Source organism: Tetrao urogallus (assembly GCF_951394365.1).
Source record: "Tetrao urogallus genome assembly, chromosome: 3".
Lineage (NCBI taxonomy): Eukaryota > Metazoa > Chordata > Aves > Galliformes > Phasianidae > Tetrao > Tetrao urogallus.
In genome coordinates, this window is record NC_136815.1 from 3,647,024 (window position 1) to 3,671,629 (window position 24,606).

Here is a 24,606-nt window from a genome sequence, read left to right on the forward strand (position 1 = left end):
TCCAGTGGCTTCAAACATGACCCTTTATGAACCTTTCTTCATAATCTGCCTCCAACCCACGTGTGATGGCAGCCAAATTGGCCAAATCTCTCAGCTTTTAGTACTCGTATCTACACAGACTTCAGGACAGCACGGTGCCAGGTGAAGCCTCAAATACACGTACAGTGCACACAGAACTTCCCGTACTGTCTGAAAAGAATTTGACCCTCACTATGACTTAGAGGTAACTCTGTAGTGATAACAGCGTAGTGATAACAGATGCAACACCATAGTGCTTCCTTCCTCTTTATTACCAAGTAATTGCGGGCGAGGCAGTTTTCCAATTGCCTTTTCCTTACTGTAGAAAGAAACCTTTCAACTTTTAGGATGAGTTCTGATGATAGAGACCTGTAAATGCAGAACTGAAATTTGTGCGCCTGGCTGTGCCAGGTCTCAGATTGAGGGTTTTCTATTGAACGTGGATTGTGAATCAAGTTATGAAAAGGGAGAAAAAGTACTCCTTAATGAACAAGAGTCTTTACTTTTCAAGGAAATAAAATTAAGGCCACTTCTGAAATGAAAAGAATGTCAACAGGCTGCTGCCAAATCACGTAATGCTTTCATAAAGCTTGCTTCAAGAGGATTGTCAAAGCTGCAACCCCTTAAGCTCAGTTCTCTGAGTCTCCTGTGTGCTTGTTGCAATAGCATTTCTGCTGTGATGCACCCTCTGGGATTCTGTCTTAGTCATCCTCTTTTAACGAAACAACAGTTGAGAAGGTTTCAGATATGCTTCCTGCAGGCTATTTTGCAAGAAAGTAATGGAAAGGTTTTGAGCTGCTGATTCAGTCTGATGATAAAATTTAATACGAGTCTATTTAATTAAACATGGAAAAATCGGGTCGTAGATCTTATTTACATGGGTTTGGATAGATCCCCAATAGCTCCTGTCACTCTCTGAACTCTTGAGTAGCAGTGGGTACAGGGCAGCACAGACGCATCTTTTTCCATAAATGCATAAACCATGCAATGTCCTCTTAACATTTGTGATCATCTGCTGGAGGTTTATGGTGGGGTTTTTTGCAGGGTAGTAAATTCAGAGCATTACAACTGAATACGAGCTGCTTTTGTACAGAAATAAATTGGATCGAAAAGAGCTCATCAGACAAGAAAGCCTTACTTGCCCCCAATCAGAACAACCTGAAATTCTAAACTGGGGAAAAAAGAATAAGGTGAGGTCTTGTAAATGACTGTTATCAGTGTAACGTGTCTCACCTGTCCTTACATACATCACATCTTCAGAGATATCTCTCATGTTGACCTCAAGGAGCCTTAAAATAAAGCTGTTTCCTCATAGAAGTGCTGCTTCCAGCACTGCAGTCAGAGAACACCAGTGTGGCTCTGCCCTCAGCACTGTCTTTGCTAAGTCCCATCATGACGCAGTGCAATTTCTCCTTATGCAATGATAAATTTTGTGTGCCTTATGTTGAAATTACCTTAAACTTGGATTTCTGTCCCCCGGATCCTGATTTCTTAGTCTCTCCCACTCAAGCAATAAACAGAGCTGGATCGTTTTCTACGTGTTTTTTCATGTATAGACTGTTTAAAAACATGGATTTCCTCCTTTTATCAGTTGTCCTGCTCTGTCAACAATGGTTTTTCAATAATTCAGTCTATCAGAACTAAGCACCTGCCCTCAGGATAACCAGCAAATTCCCAGTGTATTCTGCTAGCTTTAAATGAGCTCTTGGTCTAGGGGTGTTTAATATCTCTTACAAATGTTTTGTCTGGATGCTTCTAGAAATTATTATTTTATTTTATTTTTTTGAGAGCAGAGATGGAGCTTGCACTCTTCAGAGTTTATGTGGTTGGCTAAAAAATTAAGTTTAAATTGCATATTGTAAAATCAGTGCTAAACATTGACGCTCTAGGATAAACGTTCAAGTATCTAAAGGCAGCAGAATGCCTCTGGTATTCAGATAAATGATTGTTTACAGGCATGGAGTAGTTGTAGTGGATACGGTTGCAGCATTCCCTGTGTTTTCTTTGCCTGATTTGGAAAGCTGGGAGTAAGCTCTCACCACGCCAGGCATTTTCTGGCAAGGAGGAGTCATTACAGGCATACCTGCTGTCTTACACGGGCTGCATCAGGTGACCTGAAAATGATTGTTTATCATACTGTGATGCAGATATGACAAATTATGTAGCGATGAGATGCCTCTGCAGCCTCAAAACATCTGATCTTGTCTTTTGTTCCAAGCTGTGGCACAAATGAAGAGCAGATGTACTCTTTCTTTCTCCCTTTCTTTATTTTTCCATGGAACTCAATGATGAAAGGTTGCTGCTTGTTGGAATTCAGTGTCTGTTTCTCTCCTCTGTAGTTCTGCCTATTTGGAATGATGCCATCTTGGTGGGTCCTTCTGTAACTCATGCATGGATTTCAGTGCCAATCTTTTGTAAGTTCAAACAGCAACACGAAGGTTACAGGCAGACTGATGTACAGCACAGCTGCTTTTCACAATGAGACAAATTCGCTTGGCTGTTTGGAAAAGAGTTCTGTGTTATCCATACTGGGGCCTGATTTTCATCAATTGAGTATTTGGAAAGGAAGTGTTTGCTATCTTGTTGGGGTGTTGGGGTGCTCCATCAAGATATATATATATATATATTTTATAATTTAGACTTAGACTTAGACTTTGAAAGTTCTGCGTGCAGGTCTGGGGCACCCAGTACAGGAAGGACGTGGAGCTCTTGGAGAGGGTCCAGAGGAGGGCAACTGAGATGATCAGAGGGCTGGAGCACCTCTCCTGTGAGGAAAGGTTGAGGGAACTGGGTATGTTTAGCTTGGAGAGGAGAAGGCTCTGGGGAGACCTCATTGTGGCCTTCCAGTGTTTGAAGGGAGTGTATAAACAGGAGGGGGAACGGTTGTTCATGAGGGTGGACAGCGACAGGACAAGGGGGAATGGTTTTAAACTGAGACAGGGGAGGCTTAGGTTAGATATTAGGAGGAAGCTTTTCACTCAGAGGGTGGTGACGCACTGGAACAGGTTGCCCAAGGAGGCTGTGGATGCCCCATCCCTGGGGGCATTCAAGGCCAGGCTGGATGTGGCTCTGGGCAGCCTGGTCTGGTGGTTGGTGACCCTGCACACAGCAGGGGGTTGGAACTGGATGATCATTGTGGTCCTTTTCAACCCAGGCCATTCTATGACTCTGAAATCAGCTATGCGTTTACGTCTCTCTGGAACATGTGTAGAACGTACTTCGGTAGCGTTAATGTTCAAGCCAAAACATGCTAGTTTATAGAAGGAGGTATTTCAGAAAGTTGGAGGCAGGCTGTATAAACACCAATGTCTCTTTTATCAGACCCCATAAATTTAATCTGTTGCTTTCGGCAGTACTTTAAAAGGCAGGCAGTTGGTGTGATGAGTAACCATAGAGGGGAGACCACTTTTGGGGGGCAAAAAAAGCCCTCAGTTGGTTAAAAAGCTTTATATGATAGTCCTGCTGTTAGCATTTGTATGTGTAGAGCTTGTTAAGACCCCTGGTGAAGGCTGTTTTCCTGGAGCAGGGATCTGAGCGAGTGAGGAACCAGGCCTCCAAACTGAAACGCACAGTTCACTTGAAGCAAGTAGGCACAGCACTAACAGGATTTGTGTTTCACTCGATATAGCTACGTGAGGAATTAACCTCTTTAAAGGCAACTGCGTAGAGGAACGTCGTTCTCTTTAGGAGCTTAGTGTGGTTTATTTTCAGAATTCCTCCTTTTTTTTTCTTCTTAAATGCACAATGAATAACAAACGAGGAGAATCGGTGCATTAAACACCGATGTGTTTAATTCAGCACCAGCTTTAAAATAGCAAAGAACTGAACGGTGAGCAGTGTTACTGTGCTGTGCTGACCTTTTAGCTGGTAGGGCTGCCCAGTAGCACAGTTGTGACAGAAACGATCGCTGGCAGAGCGTTTATTCCCACCGCAAACAATCCAATAGTCCTAAAGGCTTTAGAAAGGGCAGAGGGTTGATTTTGCAGCATAGAAACAATTAGCAGTACCCTTTCAGTAAGGCTTTTATGGGGCTGCAGGCTTTTGGGGGAGCCTTTGAGACTTAAGAAGGAGAGAAAAGGGCTTCGGGGCTGCATGACATGAATGGCCCAAGGTAGGACCAGCCCATGTCTCTTCCCCCTCTGAGCAGCCTGGGTATTTCCAGCTGGACAAATGTCTGCTAGAAATGAAGTTTGTACAAGATACCTGTCACGTGTGTTAGTTATTACATTTGTTCTGCTTTAAGTCAGCTGGGGTAACTCAGGAGGAGCTGCCTGCCCTGTTTACTGACCCTCACAAGGACTATGCAAATGTGATCCCAGCTGAAATTTAGAGATCAACTGTCCAGTCAGTAATCCCTGGGTGCTCACATGGCATCTGCAGGGGCCCACAAGCCAAAAAGCACCGTCTTGAGTTGCTGTTTTTGTGTGATTTCCAAGCATGGTCAAACCTAAAAACTGAAGAAGAAGCTGATTTCTGTCGATGTGCAAAGACAAGTTCCTTGTGTTTTACTCACACGTAGTGTGTTTACTACACCGTGTAACCTGAGGCTGGAAATGAGCTGTTTTCTTTGCTGCTTGCAATGCGAGGACATGCATGGTGTGCTGATCATACTCTGCCTGGTTGCCTGCTTCACAAAAATACTTTTTTTTTGCCTGCCCTCAGATCTGTTTGCCTTCCTTTCTCCTTGTTCCCGGATGCACTGACCAAATGCTGTGCTGGGCTAAGGATGCACTAGTCACTTGTTTGGCAGTGTCAACTTGTTTCCAGTGTCAACTGGAACCTTTCTGGTTTTTCAGGATTTTGAGGGTTGGTTGGGTAGAATTGGATGCTTCAGGAATAAACTAATGCTCTCATGAATGAGAATTTAATATCTAGGTGATTCTTTCCATTCCAGTGTTTCCTTTGTGAGCATAATATTTTCAAATCCGTAACGCTGTGCTGCGAGTCTCATAAAATTTGGGACATCCTGGCCACGCTCTCTACACTGCTGTGGCTTATTTTTGTTACTTAGGGCAGTGATCGTGGCCCCAGGCTGCTGGAGTTCAAGGAGCATTTGGGCACCACTCTCAGACATAGGGTTTGGATTTGGGGTAATGCTGTGTGGAGCCAGGAGCTGAACTCAGTGATCCTTGTGGGTATCTTCCAACTCTGGATGTTGTATGATGCTGTGATTGTTTTGATCATTAACCAGACTTCTTATAGTGTGGAAGAAGGTCACTTCAGTCTCCGTTGAGGTTTGGCTTGACGTGAAGGAAAAATAGGTGTCAGCGCTGCTTTCTGGTTAGGGTTTGGTACAGCTACGTAGTAGATGGCCATAACCCAGGGTATTAATGTGTTAATCACTGCAACAAAAGCTCCACTGTTGATAACAGGCTTATGAGTGGTTCTAAAAGATTTTATATTGTGTATCTTAAGTCTCTTGAGTTTGGGGATTTGAGCTGAAGTGCCTTTGTTTATAAATTTGCCAATATTGTTGAAGCTGTGATGAAAAACAATCGAGCTTGGGATAAACTGGGATGCAGTATATCTTCAGGCAACACATGTCATTGTAGCTGATGTCTAATCTTGCAGCGAACGGAGCGGCAAAGTGCTGCAGTGTTACGTAATGCACAGAGAAGTGGGGCATCACGTACAGCTCATGCATTTTAATTACGGCCCATAAAGGAGAGGAAGGATTAGTGTGGCACAACAATTAATTGATTGCTGCATTCATATATGGGTTTGCATACATCTCTGTTATACCTTTGGACCTGCTCTTCAATGGAGGTTTAATAGGAATTGCTTTTATTACTGCTGGTTAAGCATGCTGGAAGTTGCTAGGCTTTTAATCTGTATTCCATTTCAGCTCGTTTAGCACTGTGATGCAAATTCATTGTTGGTGTCCAAGTGATATATTTCTGAATACTGGTTATTCTGAGGAAGACATGATAACAAGTTTCCTAAGAACCAACGAAGATGGCCCAGGTAATCCATAAAACCCCAATGAATTGGTTTCAGCAATGGGTTTTTAGTATAATAAGGTCAACAACAGTAATTGATTCTTTGGTCTTTCTCTGAGCATATCATACGTCTGGCCTTTCATTCCTTGTCTTCAGGAGTAGCTAACATTGTCAGCTGTGTCTTGATTCTGTTGGTTAAGAAAGTAGAAGGTTGGATTGTTACAAGGGTAGCAAGCTGGAAGTAATCTTTTACCTGAATTACTACAGGTTTACAAACTTACAAATCAATAGAGCTTGTAAAGCTTTACTTGGCAGCCCTTATAACCATGCTGAAAGGAAAACCATATTTTCCTGACTGCAGTTCAGTGCACGTGTTCTTTCTCTGATGCTTCAGAGCTCAGCTTTTCTCAGGATTTTGCTTCCCCTCTCCCCCTTTCACACGTACCTTTGGCTCACTTCTCTTAACATATGCTTCTCTTTCCTGACACAGCACTGTAAAACTTTGCTGTAAAATAGAAATTGTCAGAGAAGTCATATAAACCTTTCTGCAACTTTGGCAGAATGGCTGCTGAGCCTAATGAAACACTGCTGACTCCCACAGTTGCCAAGTAAGAGATGGGGAGGACAGTTGTAGGAGGCTGAGAAGCAGTAATTGAACTGAGAAAGAAAATTGGAAAACTGGATGATGAAATCCTCTAAGAAGCCTGTCACTTGTTTCCTTAATCCCATCCTTCAGGTCTGTCATTTGACCCAACATACTTGCTGCTTGCAGACTGTTGCATGGGTAATACCAAAAGCTGTAACAAAAGGCAGAATAGCTTGTTCAGGAGGGGATATTACTCTTCTAGAGCTTAAAAACATTCCAGGACTGTACGTGAAGCCACACAGTGATGCTTTGTACTGAAGCTACTGGAGAGCAAGAGCATCATTTTGTTGCCAGTTGGGCTGCTCAAACTGTTCTTTGGAAGTGGATGGCTCTTCTTCTCATCGTAGGCATGGCATGCAGCCAGTGGTATCAAGCAGGGCCTGCTGTCATCAGTGCCACATTTTCAGAAGTGGTTTCTGCTGTCAAAGCACGATTTGTTTGCATCCTAAGGAGACTAAGGGGACTTAAGATTTGAAGTCAAAGTTTTAAGAAAATGCTGTGTGCTTTTCCAGCATCTCTGAAGTAATTTGATCCTTCTAATATTCCTATTAATTATTTATTCACTTATCTCTATGTAGATCCATGGATCCTTTAGTCTATAGCCTCATCCTTTTGACACAGAGCAACTAAAGCAGCAATGCAGGTGCATTTTAAAAGCATGAAACTAATCTTTTGGATATCACAGTGGTGAAGGCAGTGGGAGAAGAATGCAGACATCTCTCCAGCCCTCTCTCTTTGCTCCTCAAATTTTTCCAGATGCATTGAGGGCAGGCTGCAGGCTGTCCCTTTTGCTGATAGCTTTGGAGATCATTTTCTGTGTTTTGCTGTTGGATATCAGGCCCTCAAACTACTGCGTTTTTATGTCCTCATAACATCCCTTCAATTATTTGTTCTCTTGCTTGTCACTCCCTTCAAAGCTAATATCTCCATCCAAACAGTGGCGACGTGCTTTATCTGTCCGCTCTCCTGGCCCACAGCTGATTCAAGCCAAGCAGACGGTCGTATCTTCACGGCCATGCTGAGCAGTGCAGTGAGCCCAGCCATCGTGCAGACATTCCTGCTGACAGGAGCTAAGCAGGAGGGGAAGGAGAGGATGGACTGCTTGCAACTGGGTGACAGCGTGCTCCAGAAAAGTATGTTCAGAATGCGGAGTGCACGTACTCCTGCCTGTAAGATGTATGTAACGTGCTGACAGCTTGTGAATGTTGCCAGCTAAGCAGAAAGGCTCATATTTGACAGGCGCAAAAGGAAATTCAGGATGTAAATTTTACCAGTGGAAAGACTTAAGCCACAGTTATGCTATTGCTCTATTTTATGGTCTGTTTATGGCAATGGGTCACTTCTGAGACCCTGAGCAAATACGAGATGCCTGAAGACTTGGTAGGCACTCAGGGAGAAAGTGAACAGCAATTAAAAACCTCAGGGTAACAGTGTTGTTCTGAGTTTTCCCATCTGCATGCTTGCAATCGCAGTGAGCCCTGTGATCACAGTATACTGTAATATCAGAGATGCAGACTGGAGAGGTTCTCGCTTCCCATATGACATCAGGCTGTGATTTCCAGTAGTACTTGAAAGCATTTCCTTCTTAAAAGCTCATGCTCCCGTGTTGGGAAACTGTTCATTGTAGCAGTGGGCACCAGGAGAAATGGCTTCTTTTTCATAACTCTTCCCTGTTGCTTGGCTTTTTTCAGGCCAGAAGCCAGAAGGTTTCTCATAGGAGTTGCAACCTCAATATGAGTGCTTGCTGCACAGCAGTGGAGCGTTGAGACCACCAGTCAACATGTATTGCTTTGAATTGCTTTTTTGTCAGCACTGAGCCCCATGAAGCTGTAAGCCATTTCAAGTCTAAAACCCAAGGCAAATAGCAAGAAGCAAAAAGATTTGTGATTAGATCCAGTTGTGATAGCTCTGTGTTGTAAATATTTAGAGAGCAGACATCTGGATGCAGTTCTGAAATGGTTGCAGCCTCATTCTGAAATCCCTACTCCTCATACAGAGACCCCAGTACTGAAAGTTCACACTGTCTTCTGCATTTCTTGGGTTGGAACTAGATGATCTTTGAGGTCCCTTCCAACCCAAGCCGTCCTGTGATTCTTTTGTACCCAAATGGTGAGCAGATACTGAGGTTCTCCCATTGTCACAGCTTTTTGATTACTCATTTTACTTGCTAATCCTTTAAAAATAAGGTCTACGTTTCAAACAGATCAATGTAAAAATATTTTTAGCAACATGTGGTGTTTTATACAGAAATAAAACCGCAGAATAAAAAGTATTTGCAAGGCATGACAGCTTGTTGTGCGAGCTCAGAAATTTGTATGGTGTTTACTTTAAATGTACAAACAAGTCTCTAGGTGATGATTTCTGACGAATGAAAATAGGCACTTAGCATCCTATTCCCATATCAGATCTTATTGTTAAACTTATAAAGAACTATTTTTCTCCCAATAGAACTTATCAAAAAGAGGTTTTGAATAGAAACTGCTGTATGGGAGTTAATCTTTCTTCCATGTAACTCGTGACCTCACGCAGCCCTTAGACTGATGGTGACACAGTGAGCATTTCCTGTGAACCGTGAGCAGTGCTGGTCCCACTATTGTTGGGCACTTTTTTGTCTGGGAAAAAACAAACCCTTATTTACTAGAAGCCAGTGTCCTGTTTGTTTGTAGCTGGCTGGGAAATGCCATATTACAAGGGTCTCAGTGGCAGTCAACGCTGCTAACAGAAGCTGTTGTTGTGTTTTGCTCTTTTTCTCACTGATTTGTATGGGACTTCTGCGTCTGACTTGTGACCTGCTCTGCATTCAGTTCATGGCACACAAATATTAACCTTGTTTATCCAGTATGGTTTTCTTTCTCAGTGTTTCCTCAGATTTGCCATCAACAGAACACTAAATGATAATGCTCCAGCTACTATTCCTCACTTTTTCCCCCAAGTTGATGCACAGCAGTAGCTCTGTTGGAGCTACTATCCGACCAGGCAAGCACACTGGTGGAAAATGAAGGCTATGCTTTTATTTTCTCTTCAGTTGGTAATGGGATGCAGCTGCTTTGTCCTTCCAGTCCACATGTGAGTCTCAGCAGCCTCCACTAACAGTGTTTGTTACACAATATTGCTCTTGGCCATCCAAAATCAGTCCCAGCCTAGTTACAGCCTGTTCCAGGTGAGCACAGCAGCTCTCAGAGGTTGGGGCAGTTTACATTCCTCTGTAAGAGGCTGTGGCAAGGCAGACATTTGGATGCCAAGCTCACAGTGCAGAGCTGCCATAAAGTCATAAAGTCCAAACTGCCATCCATGCATCTATTCTGCACATCAGAGGCTGGATGCTACGGGGCTGCTGGCCTGGCACCTCATCTTAGCCAAGTTTATTTTAAGCAAGTGCTGCATCTAAGCCCTTGCCACTAGAAGGGGACATTGGAAGGAAGTCCTTGGTGTCAAAATATTCCCTTTATCTATTTGTTTCTGCTCATCGTCATCTTGTCCTGGCCTGGATGCCTTCTAAGTGTCTTCATACTGTAAAATACTGTATTCAGTGGTTGTGTAGCTAAAGCATGGCAGCATACATATACAGAGAAAGGAACCATTAGGATTAGATTGAAGCACTGGGGTTGGATTTCTCCTTCCCTGTAGAACTTTCTCCTTTGTATCAAAATGTGTAGCACTAAAGCAACCCAACTCTTGAAATGATGCAAGTCCTGTAGTCTGTCGATATGAAGCATGAGTATTTTGAAGAATATCTACAGGGTACATCTTGAAGTCTCACCTGATGGAATAGTGTGGCTCTGTGCCTTGGGAAGCTCTTTCCTGGAAGCCCCATGGCAGAACATGGCTGTGAGCTTTACAGAAGCCTGGCTTCCCAGCAAACATCAGAGCAGATGACTAAGTCTGTATGGAGAGAGTAGGCTCTTCATGGCATGGAACATAATTCAGGCTTCTGCTTGATACAGACCAGAGGTTGGATTCACTGGGTAGGCTACATCTTATCAATAGCATGTCTCAGCTTTGATAGATAGCTACCCAAAGCTCGCTCCTGTGTCACTTGAAAGTTATTCCTTTCCTCTTTATTTGGAGGAGCACTGAAAGCTCCTCCAGGGTGGAATTTTAGGAATTCTTCTATTTTTCTTGGCATGGGGCTATTCTTGTATAGATTGTTATCTTGGCCTCTTTTTCTTAAAGATGCATATTTTGGCAGCTAAAGTTCAATAAACAAATACGAAATGGTTTGTCTAAAGAAGGATCTCCAAATTTTACATACATGGTTAAGTATCCTTTTTTCCATAAAAGCTACTATACATCCCTAGCTCTATTTTGAAATCACTGAGATTCCTATCTTTTGCAAGCCATTTTCAATGCAAATATTTGGATTTAAGCTTTGATTTATTATAGATGATGGGAAGATCACCCTTTTCAATCAGTGGAAATAAAACCTTCTCAAGTGAGCACTTCAGTCTCTCTCTTCTGACTCATACAGGGAAAGATAAGACTAAATGTAACAGAGGTTGAGTAGAAGCCCTTTTTTCCTTTCGTTTACTGATCTGTAACATCAAACCAGAATGCAGGCCTTAACCTGCTTTTGAGTTATTACACGTAAAGTTACTTTGAAAGTACTGAAGTCAAAGTAATGCTAGCAGTAAAAATCACTGTGTTTTTTTAATTATCTCAGGACATCTTTATGCCAGCTGGTTACTTGTGTCTATAAAGCATGCCAAAAAGACCTCTTTCTAATTTAGAAGTGTGCAGTTTTTACGGTTTGTAAATAGGTTTTAATTTGATGCAGAACTAATTGTTTCAGATAGATTAAGGTAATTATTCAAGAACTCTCTTTTTGCTAAGATTTCTATCTAGCAGAGAAGTGCCACCATGGTCTGGATACAAAGCGTGGCAGCAAGGACTGAGGGACAGTCATAGGAGCAAAGAATCATTTGTGTTGGAAAGGACCTTGAAAGGCCAGCTAGTCCAACTCCCCTGCAATGCACAGGGACACCTACAGCTCCATCAGGTGCTCACAGTCCCATCCAGCCTGACTCTGACTGTCTCCAGGGATGGGGATTCCTCCTTGTCTCTGGGCATCCTGTGCCAGTGCTTCACAACAAACTGTACAAGCCCCTGTGCCCACAGATGCTCACTCCTGTTACAGCTCCCTGCTGTACTAGCGTTCCTTTTTGTCTTCCTTCTCAAAGCCTTTTGGCTAAGTTAGTTGTCTCAATGGCTGTTGGAATATTAAAAAAAAGAAGCCTCTTGATTGCATCCATTTTCTTACATTGGCGTTTGCTTCCAGTTGGTTAAACACAGTGTGTGGACTTCTTTAAAACAGACTTGCTGCAGTGAGTTGTCACCACAGAATAGAAACCTCTGATGCGTAACTGCCTCTGAAAAGGATGGCCCTGCAGAAGCAAAAGGGGAAGAGTGTTTATGCATTGATGTGCCTTCCATGTCCTGCAAAAAAAATCATCCGCCTTAAGTATATCATAACCTGCTTAGCATTTAGTTTTACATGCCTTGAGCCACATGCCTCCACTTTGCTACAGTTAATTTTCTTCGGAGCAAGCCAGCTTCTGTATGCCAGTGCAGATGTGCATAAGTGGCAGCATCCAGGAGCAGGTGAGGCACCAGTTAAGCACACAGATCCTTATCCTACTTGTGCTTTTGGGAAGGCTGTTGAGCTCAGTGAGGTTGAAGATGTTAAAATCACAGAGAGTGGGAGGTTTCCTCTGCATTTCTCTTTGGATTGCTGACTTGTACCTGTGATTAGGAGAGCACTTGTAAAAGAAGCTCGGTGGTGGAACTGCAGTCAGGATCTGGAGGAACAGTGCAAGAACCATGGCTCATAGCTGAGGTGCTCCAGTCCCTTCATCATCTTTCTGTCCCTCCATTGCTCTCTCTCTGATATGTGCGTGTTCCTCTTGAACTGGGGGTGCAGAACTGGACACAGCACTCCAGGTGCAGCCTCACCAACACTGAGTAGAGGGAAAGGATTCCTTCCCTTGGCCTGCTAGTGATACTTTGCACTATACTTTGCCTGATGTGACCAAGGTGCCGCCTGTACCAACACAGATTGTATTTCTTAGAGACCTAAAACCTGCTGCTAAAGAAGACAAGCTGTGTGGTAACTGTCCTGTGCAGGATTGGCCTCAGGTGCTGCCTTCAGACAGGGTTGGCAGTCAAATCATATGCTTTCTTCATTCCCCATGGGAAAGGCAGGGTGCTGAAGGGTATGTTTGGTCTAAAAGCATATGCCGGGCAGGCTTGGAACATGCAGATCTCTCCCCATAACTCGGTGCCCATCAAGGCAGCATTACTTGTTAGCTTGTGTGTAAGCCAAAGCTGAGTTAAATCATGTAGACTTTGGCCTTAGAATGGATTTTGAATCCGGATGGGTTTTTTTTTATGGTAGCTTACGGGAAGAAAAAAAAAAAGAGAGAGAAAAAAAAAATTATTTTATTATTTTCCTGTAATATAATTACTGTTATCACTACAGCCTTGGCAAAATCTGATTTATGTTATGGGAAGTCAGCATCACTGGTCGGGATTTGATGACACTTTAAATAACAGGTGATTAGCCTTCCAGATTTACAGCCTAGGCTGTTCTGGGCAGGGATTGGTATAATCCTGCCTGCTAAGGGATGGCTCAGCACACTGAATGCAGAGCACGAGGTGCAGGTTGATCTCACCAGCAAAGGTTGCACGCTACTACACTCACAGCATCCAGCTCTGAATAATGTATGGTTTTCCTCTATAGGGCACAGACACCGAGCTTTTCAGCCCTGGCATCGCTTGGATTGCCAGCAACTGATTGTTTTGTTTGTAGTGCTTTGCTAAAGAGCCTGTCAGAGGGGTTACATGGCCTGTGCTGATAAACTGAGATGGGAACAGATGTCAGAGGACCACAGCGCGGCTCTTCTGGACCAGCCTGCCATCTGCAGGCCACTGCTTGCCGTGGTGGAGCGGTGCAGAGCAGCGCTTTGGGGTCTTCTCTTCTTACCAGTCAGATGCTGTCCATCATCCTCAGCCCATTAAGTCTTTAATAACTCGGTTACAAGGGATGGTCTTGGATGTTCAGTACCACTGTGATGTTCAGCTGCTATTGAATTTCCGCAAAAATGCGATTTTTTTGGACTGTAGTAATTATTGTAGATTAGTGATTACACTGTTAGGTCACTCTTTATTGTGATTTGAGTAGCTTAAATATATTATTGTTGAATTAAAGGTATGTAATACACGACCTGTGCTTTTCCCGTCGATAAGAAATGTAAACTGAGTTGCTTGTTGGGAACAAAACATAAGTCAATGAATGATCAGTTCACAATTTTCAAAGGTATGATAAAATTCCCTGTGTAAAGTAAAACGTTTGGTGCATGCCACATAACTTTAATCCTTTTTGTCTTTGTTGTAGGTCTTCCTGAACAGTACTACAGCCTCACTTGGTTCCTTAGCCCAATCCTGGGCTTGATCTTCACTCCACTTATAGGTTCAGCTAGTGACCGCTGCACGCTGAGCTGGGGCCGCCGGCGGCCTTTCATCCTTGCTCTCTGCATCGGTGTCCTCTTTGGAGTTGCACTTTTCCTTAATGGCTCCGTTATAGGTAAATGACGAGGAAATCATCTGCATGTATCACCTGGTAGCATATCTGCATTCAGATTTTTCTGTAAGAAGTGAATATTACAACCAGCAGCTGAATCACCATACTGTGTTCTGTAACAATCTTTGCAACGCTGCACTTGAGCTATCCATTTTAAATGCTTTTTACTTTCACTCAGAAGCTACAGTGCTGTGCTGAGTGTAGTGAGTATTGTGCAGTCGTAGCTGTGACTGTTAACACGGCTTTATTCATACAATGGTTGCCAGCATAATGTTTGCAGTCGCTGAGACGAATTTCGTTGATCCTTGACATGGGAAAATTGTAGCAACCTGTTCACAGGGAAATGTTTCCTGTTGTGATCCGTTTTCCCTTTAATGCATATCTGACAACACATCCTGTTTCCAGCATTATTTCAAAAATTATCTTTTCACTTTTTCTTGTGCTTTTCTTAGATCCGGTATTGAAAAAGTCCAGAACACAGTTAATATTTGTTTATCAAAAACTATGTGGGAAAATAATTTTTCCAGAGCCCCCATCAAAGCTGGTAAAAATAGTTTTTCCGTGAGCAGGGTTTACTACAGAGCTTAATCTACAATCTAAGACTCTTTGTAAATATAGTGTAAGAGAGGTGACAGCAAGTACCTTTGGGGAAATGTTTACATCATGATGCAAATGAAAGGAACTTAGCACCTAATAATATCCTCTTGGCTCTCTGCTTTTGGGAAAGCTACAGCTCTATTGTGAAGAGGTTGTACTAATTGAGGAAATGAGGGGAACATTACCTTAGCTCAGTATGTTAGTTTTCAAAGCCAGGTTGGGATGACATACAATGGCTTTCAATTTCTTTTGCTGTGGACAAACTGATGAGCTAAATTCACCCAAGCAATGAGTATTAATTATTTGAATTGTGGTCATTAGTTGTACTTTGGCACTGTGTCTCCAAAATTTGCTTCTCCTCTAGATGTACACATAATAATAGACTGCAGCCCTATTACAAGATTGAAATTAGAATTGTAGAATCATTTAGGTAGGAAAAGTCCTCCAAGGTCATCAAGTCCAACCACTATAATTGACAAGGAGCTCTTATTTCCACACCTCAGTTTCAAGTATTCTAGTGCTATTTTTGTGCAATAAAATTTCTTCAAAGAAGGGAGCCTGGAGCAAACTCAGCTGAAATGAGGGCCATTCCATGGTCTTCTGCAGCCTGTTCCATACTGGAAGATAAAGACTTGATGCTGGCATTCAACTCATACCAGCCACCTAGTCTTTTATCGAGAGCAGCTTCATAATGAAACAATGTTAGCCTAACTGTAATGGTGGCCTGTATCACTTTTCAGAGAAAAAAAGGCAGTGAACACTGTACACCTCCCAGGAATACAGCTACGTGTAGACAGTCCGTGCTAGTTCTCTCTACTGCCCTGTTGAGATTTGCAACAAATTGAAAGCACTGACACTGCTGGTGTTTCCTGCTGTAACTTTCAACCCAGTGTGGAACACAAAGAGACTTCTGTAGCATTCCAAGAACATGAGGCAATGAGGATGAGGTGTGCAGGAATCATAGCAGTTGAGATTTAGGTGGTTTTTGATGGCTTAGCCAGTTCATCTTTTTCCACCGTCATTTTCATCAGTTGCCAGACTGATAAAATCATTACTGTACGTGGAACAGCTAAATCTCTCTGATTCAAGTAATTCATGCTTTTGCCCATGATTAGTTTCATGAAAAATTCTCCAGCAGTGTAGTACTGCTGCCTTTCTGAGCAGACAAAACGTACTTCATCCCACGCTATCCACAGAAGCTGACTGATGCTTTTTGCAGTGACCTATAAATACCTTCATGTTGCTTTACCCTAAATGTTTTGCACGTGAAAGTGGTGTAGAAAATACAAATGCTTAAGAAAAGCAGAGACAGAGGTGAGGAGATTAAATTCCATTTAATCCCGTTGTACTGCAACCATTATGTGCTAGGAGCCACGTCAGGAATGCTGTCAGCTGTGCACTTACTTGTGTTTGTAATCGATAGATGAAGTTTGTCATTTTGCTCTTGGATGCTCTCCTCTTCCATCGTGGCTTGTCTGTAAAACAGCCTTCAGCATATGGAGGAAAACACACAAGGAATGTGAATTAATACCTGATGCAATCAGAGCTTTAAGAGAGACTTTCAAAATAGCATTTTGAAAAATAAATATCAGCCTCAAAAATGCAAAAACACAATCTTCTGTTCCAGACCTTCCATAAAGGAGTGCCAGAGAGTTGAAATTGCCATTTTATTCTGCAATAGAATGTTTCCCATGAGTGTGTTAGCCACTTTTCTCTTAAGGAGATTAACCTTGCCCTTAGCAGTTTTTGCTGTTAGACTCATGTGCTCAGATTCCTCACCTGTTTTTCCTCAGGTCTGGCTATTGGCGATGTCCCAGACAGGCAGCCCATCGGTATCGTCCTCACGGTGCTTGGTGTTGTGGTGTTGGACTTCTGCGCTGATGCGACAGAAGGGCCGATTCGGGCGTACCTGTTGGACGTGGTGGACAGTGAAGAACAAGATATGGCCCTTAACATCCACGCCTTTTCAGCTGGTACGTAGTCGACTGATTTGTTGCTGGCTGGCAGCTGCCGTCTCGTCCTGATGACCAAGTTGTGACTGAATTGATTTCTCACTGCTTATTTTTCATAATTTACCACTGCCACTTTCATAGCAGTCTTGAAGCTCACAGTGTAACTGCCTTGGAGAAAGTACCTGTATGAACCACTAGGCAAAGAATAGAAAAAGTACTTATACTGTATAAAAGATGAATACAAAGGGCGCATATCTTGTGGCTTAAAGCAATAATATAGTTGTTAGTATTATAAACCTTTTCAGTCACTTGATAAAAATTAGGTACTTGATGCTGTGTAACCGAAATGATGGTGGAGGAGCCAAGGAGAAGGGCTGTGCTACTTGACCTTGTTTTTACTAGAAAGGCTGGTCAGGGATCTGATGGCTGGGGGAAGCTAGGGATGCAGCAATCACAATATGGTGAGTTCAAGATCTTGTGTGGAAGAAGCAGAGCAATGAGTAAAATTGCTACCCAGGACTTTAGGAGAGCCGCTTTGACTTCTTCAGAGACCTACTTGGGATGTTCAGCCTGGAGAAGAGAAGGCTCAGAGATAACCTGATAGTGGCTTTTCTATATGTGAAGGGGAGCTACAGGAAAAAAGGGGACAGACTCTTTAGCAGGGTCTGTGGTGATACAACAAGGGGAAATGGCTTCATGCTCAAGGAGGGCAGACTTACGTTACATATAAGGCAAAAATCTTCTACAGTGAGGGTGATGAGGCACTGGAACAGATTTCCTAGTAATGTGGTTGATGCCCCACACCTGGAGACTTTCAAGGCTGGATAAAGGCAACCTGATCTAGCTGTGGTTTCCCTGTTCACTGCAGGGGATTTGGACTAGATAGCCTTCAGAGGTCCCTTCCAACTCTAAGGATTCTGTGATTCTATGTCCCGTGGGCTAGAGTGTTAGAAAGTAAGGGGGCCCATGAGAGCTGATTGGTGCTTAAACACCACTTCTCCCAAGCTCCAGATGGGCCCCGATGGGATGCACCCACATGTGCTGAGAGAACTGGCAGAGGTGATTGTGGAACTGCTCTCTTACCATCTTTGAAAGGTCCTGGCAAATGGGAGAGGTGCCTGAAGACTGGAAGATATAGCTGCTGCCACTCCAGTCTTCAGAAAGCATAAGGAGGATCTGGGAAACTGCAGGCCAGTCAGTTTCACCTCTGTCCCTGGAAAGGTGATGGAATAGCTTGTTCTGGAGCCATCTCCAACTGATTGGAAGAGAAGAAGGATATCAGGAGTAGTCAACATGGATTACCAAGGGGAAATCATGCTTGACTAACCCAATAGCCTTCTGTGATGTCACCACTGGCTGGGTAGATGAGGGGAGAGCAGTGGATGTTGTATACTTTGACTTCAGCAAGGCGTTTGATCCTGTCTCCCACAACATCCTCATTGTGAAATTCACCTCACCAACCACTCACCTATCCCACATTCTCTGTGAGGTGGATTGAGAGCTGGCTGACTGGCAGAGCTCAGAGGGTGCACATGAGGGTGCAATGTATCATCAGTGGTGCACTATATGGCTAGAGCCCTGTAACTAGCAGTGTTTCTCAGGGGTCAGTGCTGGGTTGGGTCTTGTTCAACATCTTCATCAACAAGCTGGATGAAGGGACAGAGTCCAACCTCAGCAAATCTGGTGGTGATACAAAGCTGGGAGGAGTGGCTGACACACCAGAAGGCTGTGCTACCATTCCGCAACACCTGGGCAGACTGGAGAGTTGAGCAGGGAGGAACCTAATGAGGTTTAACAAGAACAAGTGAGTTTTGCACCAGGGGAGCAGTAACCACAAGCATCAGTACAGGTGATGGCTCTATGGCTAGAGTCATGCAGCATTGGAACAGGCTGCCCAGAGAGGTTATGGTGTCTCCTTCTATAGAGATACTCAAAACTTGTCTGGATGCCTACCTGTGCAAACTACTATAGAGTACCTGCTTTAATGGGGGACTTGGATTCAGTGATCTCTTGAAGTCCTTTCCAACCCCTGCAATTCTGTGAAAATGGGATAGTCCCTCCTCTGAAGTTTATGCTGAACAGTCAAAACTGAGTAGTGGGAAACTGGAGCAAATTCAGGTGGTGTCTCTTGTTAATCCTGATTCCTTCTTGTCAGAGGAGAGAGTAACAGCAATGTAACCTGAAAGAGAATGTATCTTAATATATCTGTAAAGTGAAAACAGGTTTAAACACAGGTACTGTACTTGTTAATGAGCCTTATATATGTATAAATGAGAATAAGGCAGTAACTGACAGACAACTGAGTTACTGTTGCACCTTTCATTAGCGATATGTGTTCATTTGTTGGGATTGTTTAGGATGGGATTGTTCAGTCTGGAGGAGATTCAAGAGACCATACTGATCTCTACAACTCCCTGAAAGAAGGTTGTGGTGAGATGAGGGTCAGCCTCTTCTATGGCATAACTAGCAATAGGACGAGATGGAATAGAATCAAGCTGTGCCACAGGAGATTCAGGTTGGATGTTAGGAAGAATTTCTTCTCTGGAAGGGTGGTCAGGTGCTGGAATGGGCAGCCCAGGGAGCTGGTGGAGTCGCTGTCCCTGGAGGTGTTCAAGGAATGTTCAGATGTACTAAGGATGTGATTCAGTGGGGAAGTATTGGTGGTAAGTGGATGGTTGGACTGGATGAGCTTGGAGGCCTTTTCCAACCTTGGTGATTCTATGTCTCAGAGACAGCAATGTGAAGACACCTTCTGTAAACACAGTGCTGTATTTATTTTTTCCTGAACATGTACACTTCAGGTACCTCTCATGCTTTGAGAATATGGGAGCAACTGCCTGCCTCCTGTGCAGTAGCAGCCGTACTGCCTCAAAAAACAGCTTTGCACAAAAGCGTCTTATTTTCTCTCCTGTGTATTTATGGATGCATGAAAACCCTGAGGGCACAGGACATCAGAAATTAGTCCTGAAACTCCCTCCCATGTGGTCCTGAGTTAGAGTATATCAGCATGTCACAAAGAAGACGCACTACCGAAGAAGTGAACTAATCTGCCATTTTCTCAACTTTTGAAACCAAAATCGAAGAAGCTTTCATTTAGATTTTGTTAAGGTTGTCTGGTGTAAGCAGCTCGTTTGTCAGATTGAGTGTGCCTTTCTGGTGATCTGAGGTTATTGCTTATTGACGAAACTCCTTTCTCTCTTGCACAGGTCTTGGAGGAGCAATCGGTTATATGTTAGGAGGACTGGACTGGACACAGACTTTCTTGGGTGGTATTTTTAAATCTCAAGAGCAAGTCCTTTTCTTCTTTGCAGCCATTATCTTCTCTGTGTCTGTTGCTCTCCACCTTTTTAGCATTGAAGAAGAGCAATATAACCCTCAGCAGGACAGGATTGATGAGGAAGGAGACACACTTTCTAGTGTCAAATTCAGTGGCAGCCTCCCCCCTCTGAATCGACTGAACGTAATTAGTGAGGAGGAGCCTTACGGAGCCTCCATGTTCCACGATGAGGTTCAGTCAGAGCATGATCTCAATATGGAGTTCCTCGAGGTGAACATTGTAAGAAGTAAGAGTGACTCCGTTCTGCATATGCCTGATGCTACGCTGGAAATTGAATCGGAGCTGCTTTTTCTGCATGACATCGAACCTTCCATTTTTCAGGATGCTTCGTATCCAAACACTCCCCACAACACCAGCCAAGAGATCATGAAGTCCAAACTCAACCACCTGTCTGCTTTCCTCAGGGACAATGAGAAAGAGGAGGAAATGTTGCTTGATAATCGCTTAAATGAAGATAAAGTCCCAAATATGAATGGCTCCCTACCAAAAGAGTTCCTCAATGGCCACGCTAGAATAGGCATGAAGCAATCCAGTACTTCAAACTCCATGCGGAGGCGGAGGCACATGTTCTACCGTCAGCCATCATACACCTTCTCCTACTATGGCAAAATAGGCTCTCACCGCTATCGCTTTCGTCGGGCCAATGCCATCGTCTTGATAAAGTCCTCACGCAGCATGAATGACATCTATGACATGCAGAAGCGGCAGCGGCAGAGGTACAGACACAGGAATCAGAGTGGCACAACAAACTCGAGTGGAGACACAGAGAGTGAGGAGGGGGAAACTGAAACAACTGTCAGACTTCTGTGGCTGTCGATGCTGAAGATGCCGAAAGAGCTGCTGAGGCTGTGCGTTTGTCACCTCTTAACTTGGTTTTCGATCATTGCTGAAGCTGTGTTCTATACAGATTTCATGGGCCAGGTCATCTTTCAGGGTGATCCAAAGGTAAGAAGACAGTTACCTTTAGCAAACCTGCTTACAGCTACTCATTGCTGGGGCGTGCTCAGTAAAAGAAAGTGGCTTTGCATTTGTGTTTGTTGCAGGCCCCTTCTAATTCAACTGAGTTACATGCCTATAATGCTGGAGTTCAGATGGGATGCTGGGGACTGGTAATCTATGCTGCTACTGCTGCCGTTTGTTCAGGTAAGAGACTGCACAAGGCAGTGGAATGCACCTCATAAATGTGTTACAAGGTGAAAATTATTTCTGCTTCAGCTAACATCTGCCTCCTTGTTAGTGTGAAAGATATTTTGGAAAAGCATTTCAGGTGGTCATAAGCAGAGAGATTCCTTGAAGTATCAGTAATTTTTAAAAATTCCTTCAAATGTAGAGGGGGAAATATGAAAAGATTGGTTAAGTGGCATATAGCACAAAATGGCATCAGAGGGTATTGAATTGCATCTAATTAGGCATAAAGAAACTGTAATTTTGCTTGTTAGAAGATTCAAGCATATGCAAAGTCTTTTATCACAATGAAAATTCAGTATTTCTGAAAGTCTTTTTCTTGCTTTCCAATAACAGTTTACACTTGGAGACTCTAAAATTGAAAACTTTTGACAAACTAAAGTTCTGCCTTTGGCAGGACATGTGCAGGCACATCTGCACAGATCAATATCACGGCTGTTTACAAGGGTGGATAGTGATAGGACAAAGGGGAATGGTTTTAAACTGATACAGGGGAGGTTTAGGTTAGATATTAGGAAGAAGTTTTTTACTCTGGGGGTGGTGACGCACTGGAACAGGTTGCCCAAGGAGGCTGTGGATGCCCCATCCCTGGAGGCATTCAAGGCCAGGCTGGATGTGGCTCTGGGCTGCCTGGTCTGGTGGTTGGTGACCCTGCACATAGCAGGGGGTTGGAACTGGATGATCATAGTGGTCCTTTTCAACCCAGGCCATTCTGTGATTCTGTGATCATGGAGACTGCCTCTTTGTTGAGAAACATCAAATCAAAGTCCAGGTGGGCAGTTTGTGTCTGAACAGAGACTGAGGAATTTGAGGCAGACACTGAGGACATTGAATCACAGAATATCCCGAATTGGAGGGGACCCACAAGCATCAAGAAGTCCAACTCCTGGCTCTACACAGGACCACCCAAAATTCAAACCCTGAGATGGCATTTGTTTTGTTCTTGATCTTTGCAGCCTTGTTACAGAAATACTTGGACAACTATGACCTTAGCATAAAAGTGATCTACATCCTGGGCACGCTGGGATTTTCTCTAGGCACTGCAGTGATGGCGATATTCCCCAACGTGTACGTCACCATGATAATGATCAGCACTATGGGAATAGTTTCTATGAGCATCTCCTACTGCCCCTACGCACTTTTGGGACAGTACCATGATATTAAAGAGGTACGTGAAATATTTTGATCAAAGCAGGGCATGAACACTTTTCTGAAGATCAAAGTGACAGAGGAGATTTTCTAAAACCAGTAATTTGAGAAACCTGCTTGCAGCACAGATTTGTCCTTGGGAGCTGCTAATTAAGTCAGATGGAATTGGCATGAAGTTCTCTGTAGGGTTTTCTCAAAGTTGCTTTATCCTGTGCTGAGGTGTGAGAGGATATGATAGATTCTTGGCAGTCTTAGATCTTGAGGTGAGTCTGGAAATGCAGCTATGGATGTGGGGAGATGTAATGTCCTCATTTTTGCTGGAACTGAGGACATCTTTACTTTCCAGATTTTAGAACTGTTACATTTGGATTACAAACCACATGAGCATCATATGTTTTAACACATTTCTGTGCTGTTATCAGGAGGGAGATTCTTTTTAAAATCACAGAAATAATTTTCACCAACAGTCTGATGTAAATTTCTTACAAAAACTAGTCCGGGAGTCAAGTTCATGTAGGAGTGCCCCAGTAAATATCTGCTTCAGTGTAAAGAGGAGATAAGGAAGCTGTTGCTTTGGACATGCGTAGTGCGGTGCCATAAGGATGGCATAAAGTTGATGGTGGCTGAGACATTCAGGGAAGATACCAGTGTTGGAATATGCAGTTTCCTCCCTTGTTTTACCTCCTAACATACATTTGTTGTATTTTCCAGTACATTCACCACAGCCCTGGGAACTCGAAGCGAGGATTTGGCATAGACTGTGCTATTCTGTCGTGTCAGGTTTACATCTCCCAGATCCTTGTGGCCTCTGCCCTTGGTAGTGTGGTGGACGCGGTTGGCACAGTCAGAGTCATTCCCATGGTGGCTTCAGTGGGATCCTTCCTGGGGTTTTTGACAGCTACCTTCTTGGTGATTTATCCCGAAGTCAATGAAGAGCCAAAGGAAGAACAGAAAGGACTGGGTCCTCCGGAGACAACTGAGGGCAACAGCACAAGCACAGAGAAGCCAACCGTCCTGAAGCTCACACGCAAAGGAACCACCGCATCGGAGCTGGAGGGCGAGTCAGCTGTGTGAGGCCACCGCTTGTTGCTCACCCACATTCCAGGGAGTGCAGGTGCAGGACCAAGAGCTCTTCTTTTTTTCTTTTTCTTTTTTTTTCCAGGAAAACAAATTAGGATCTTCACTACTTGTAGCTAAAATTGCAGAAGAAAAGGCAGTTTCATGCAAAAATGTAAACGAAGTTCTGTAGTCCTTAATATAGGTTTGAACAGGTAGCTGTGATGCTAATTGCTTTCCCTACAGCTTAGAAATGTCATTTCTGAACACTTTTCTATTACCAAACATTTAGATTTCAAGTAAGTTTTATTAATCTGCATGAGACAGTGTATACAATTAGCAGTTAGAAAAATTAAGTTTTCAGCTGATTTTTAACTAACTGAAAATAGAAGCTATCTTGACTTACAGTCAAGTCTCCTGCTGTTTATTTGTCTGAACATTTCCAATTTCACTAATGCAGTAGCTGAATGAAATGCTTAGACATCATGATCAGTTCTTTTCATATGCATATTATTGGTCTAACAGCTACAGTTCTTGAACGTTAATTTTAGAAGTCATATTTTTGTTAGTGCAATTACTACAGAATTGTTTCATTTTCAAGGAAAAAAGCAATTACTGCAGTTTCTGAGAAACTGCTGTGAATTCCTTTCGGTCTTACTGCTCAACAATTACTCCCAAATCCGCTGCTTGCAAGTGACATTGAGTGAATGATGTGAACTGTAGGTGGAAGGACAGCAGCTGGGAGAGGTGATCAGCACTCACAGGTTTTTAATGCAAGTGCTGAATTTGATGAATGTCATTGGAATATGCTGTGACAGCTTTTAGCTGGGAGTTTTGCATACTGGTGAGCTCTGGGGCTTTCTTGGCTTTTAAACTTAATCATCTTCATGCCGTGAAGGAGGGTGTCCCTGGGGTCAGCTTTGTGGGATGGGTGTGCAAATTCTCATTTGGTGGAAGGAAGTCATTGCTTACTTGCACTTTTTTGCTCCTTTAACCTCCAGGCTGGGAACGCAGCAGTCAGGTTAAAGCACAGAGTCAGTACAACAAGGTGAACCAAAGGCCTACCTCTGTAACTTTATGGCATAGTCCGGTTGTATACAAATTTGTGTCAGAAACAGTTTCTAGGCCTTAAAATCCAATCCACTCACGTG

General features: G+C 43.3%; 1 protein-coding gene across 1 annotated transcript in view; it reads left to right on the forward strand.

The window, feature by feature from the left end:
• Positions 1-23,473, forward strand: part of SLC45A4 (solute carrier family 45 member 4) — a gene marked incomplete at both ends in the record, with an annotated part of 30,466 nt that extends 6,993 nt beyond the window's left edge. Inside the window, 6 exons of the mRNA XM_079533825.1 lie at positions 13,994-14,182; positions 16,570-16,749; positions 19,935-21,010; positions 21,109-21,208; positions 22,207-22,418; positions 23,111-23,473. Coding sequence (XP_079389951.1) covers positions 13,994-14,182; positions 16,570-16,749; positions 19,935-21,010; positions 21,109-21,208; positions 22,207-22,418; positions 23,111-23,473 — 2,120 coding nt within the window. The remainder of the gene's footprint in view (positions 1-13,993; positions 14,183-16,569; positions 16,750-19,934; positions 21,011-21,108; positions 21,209-22,206; positions 22,419-23,110) is intronic.
• Between the last annotated feature and the right edge of the window lie 1,133 nt (positions 23,474-24,606).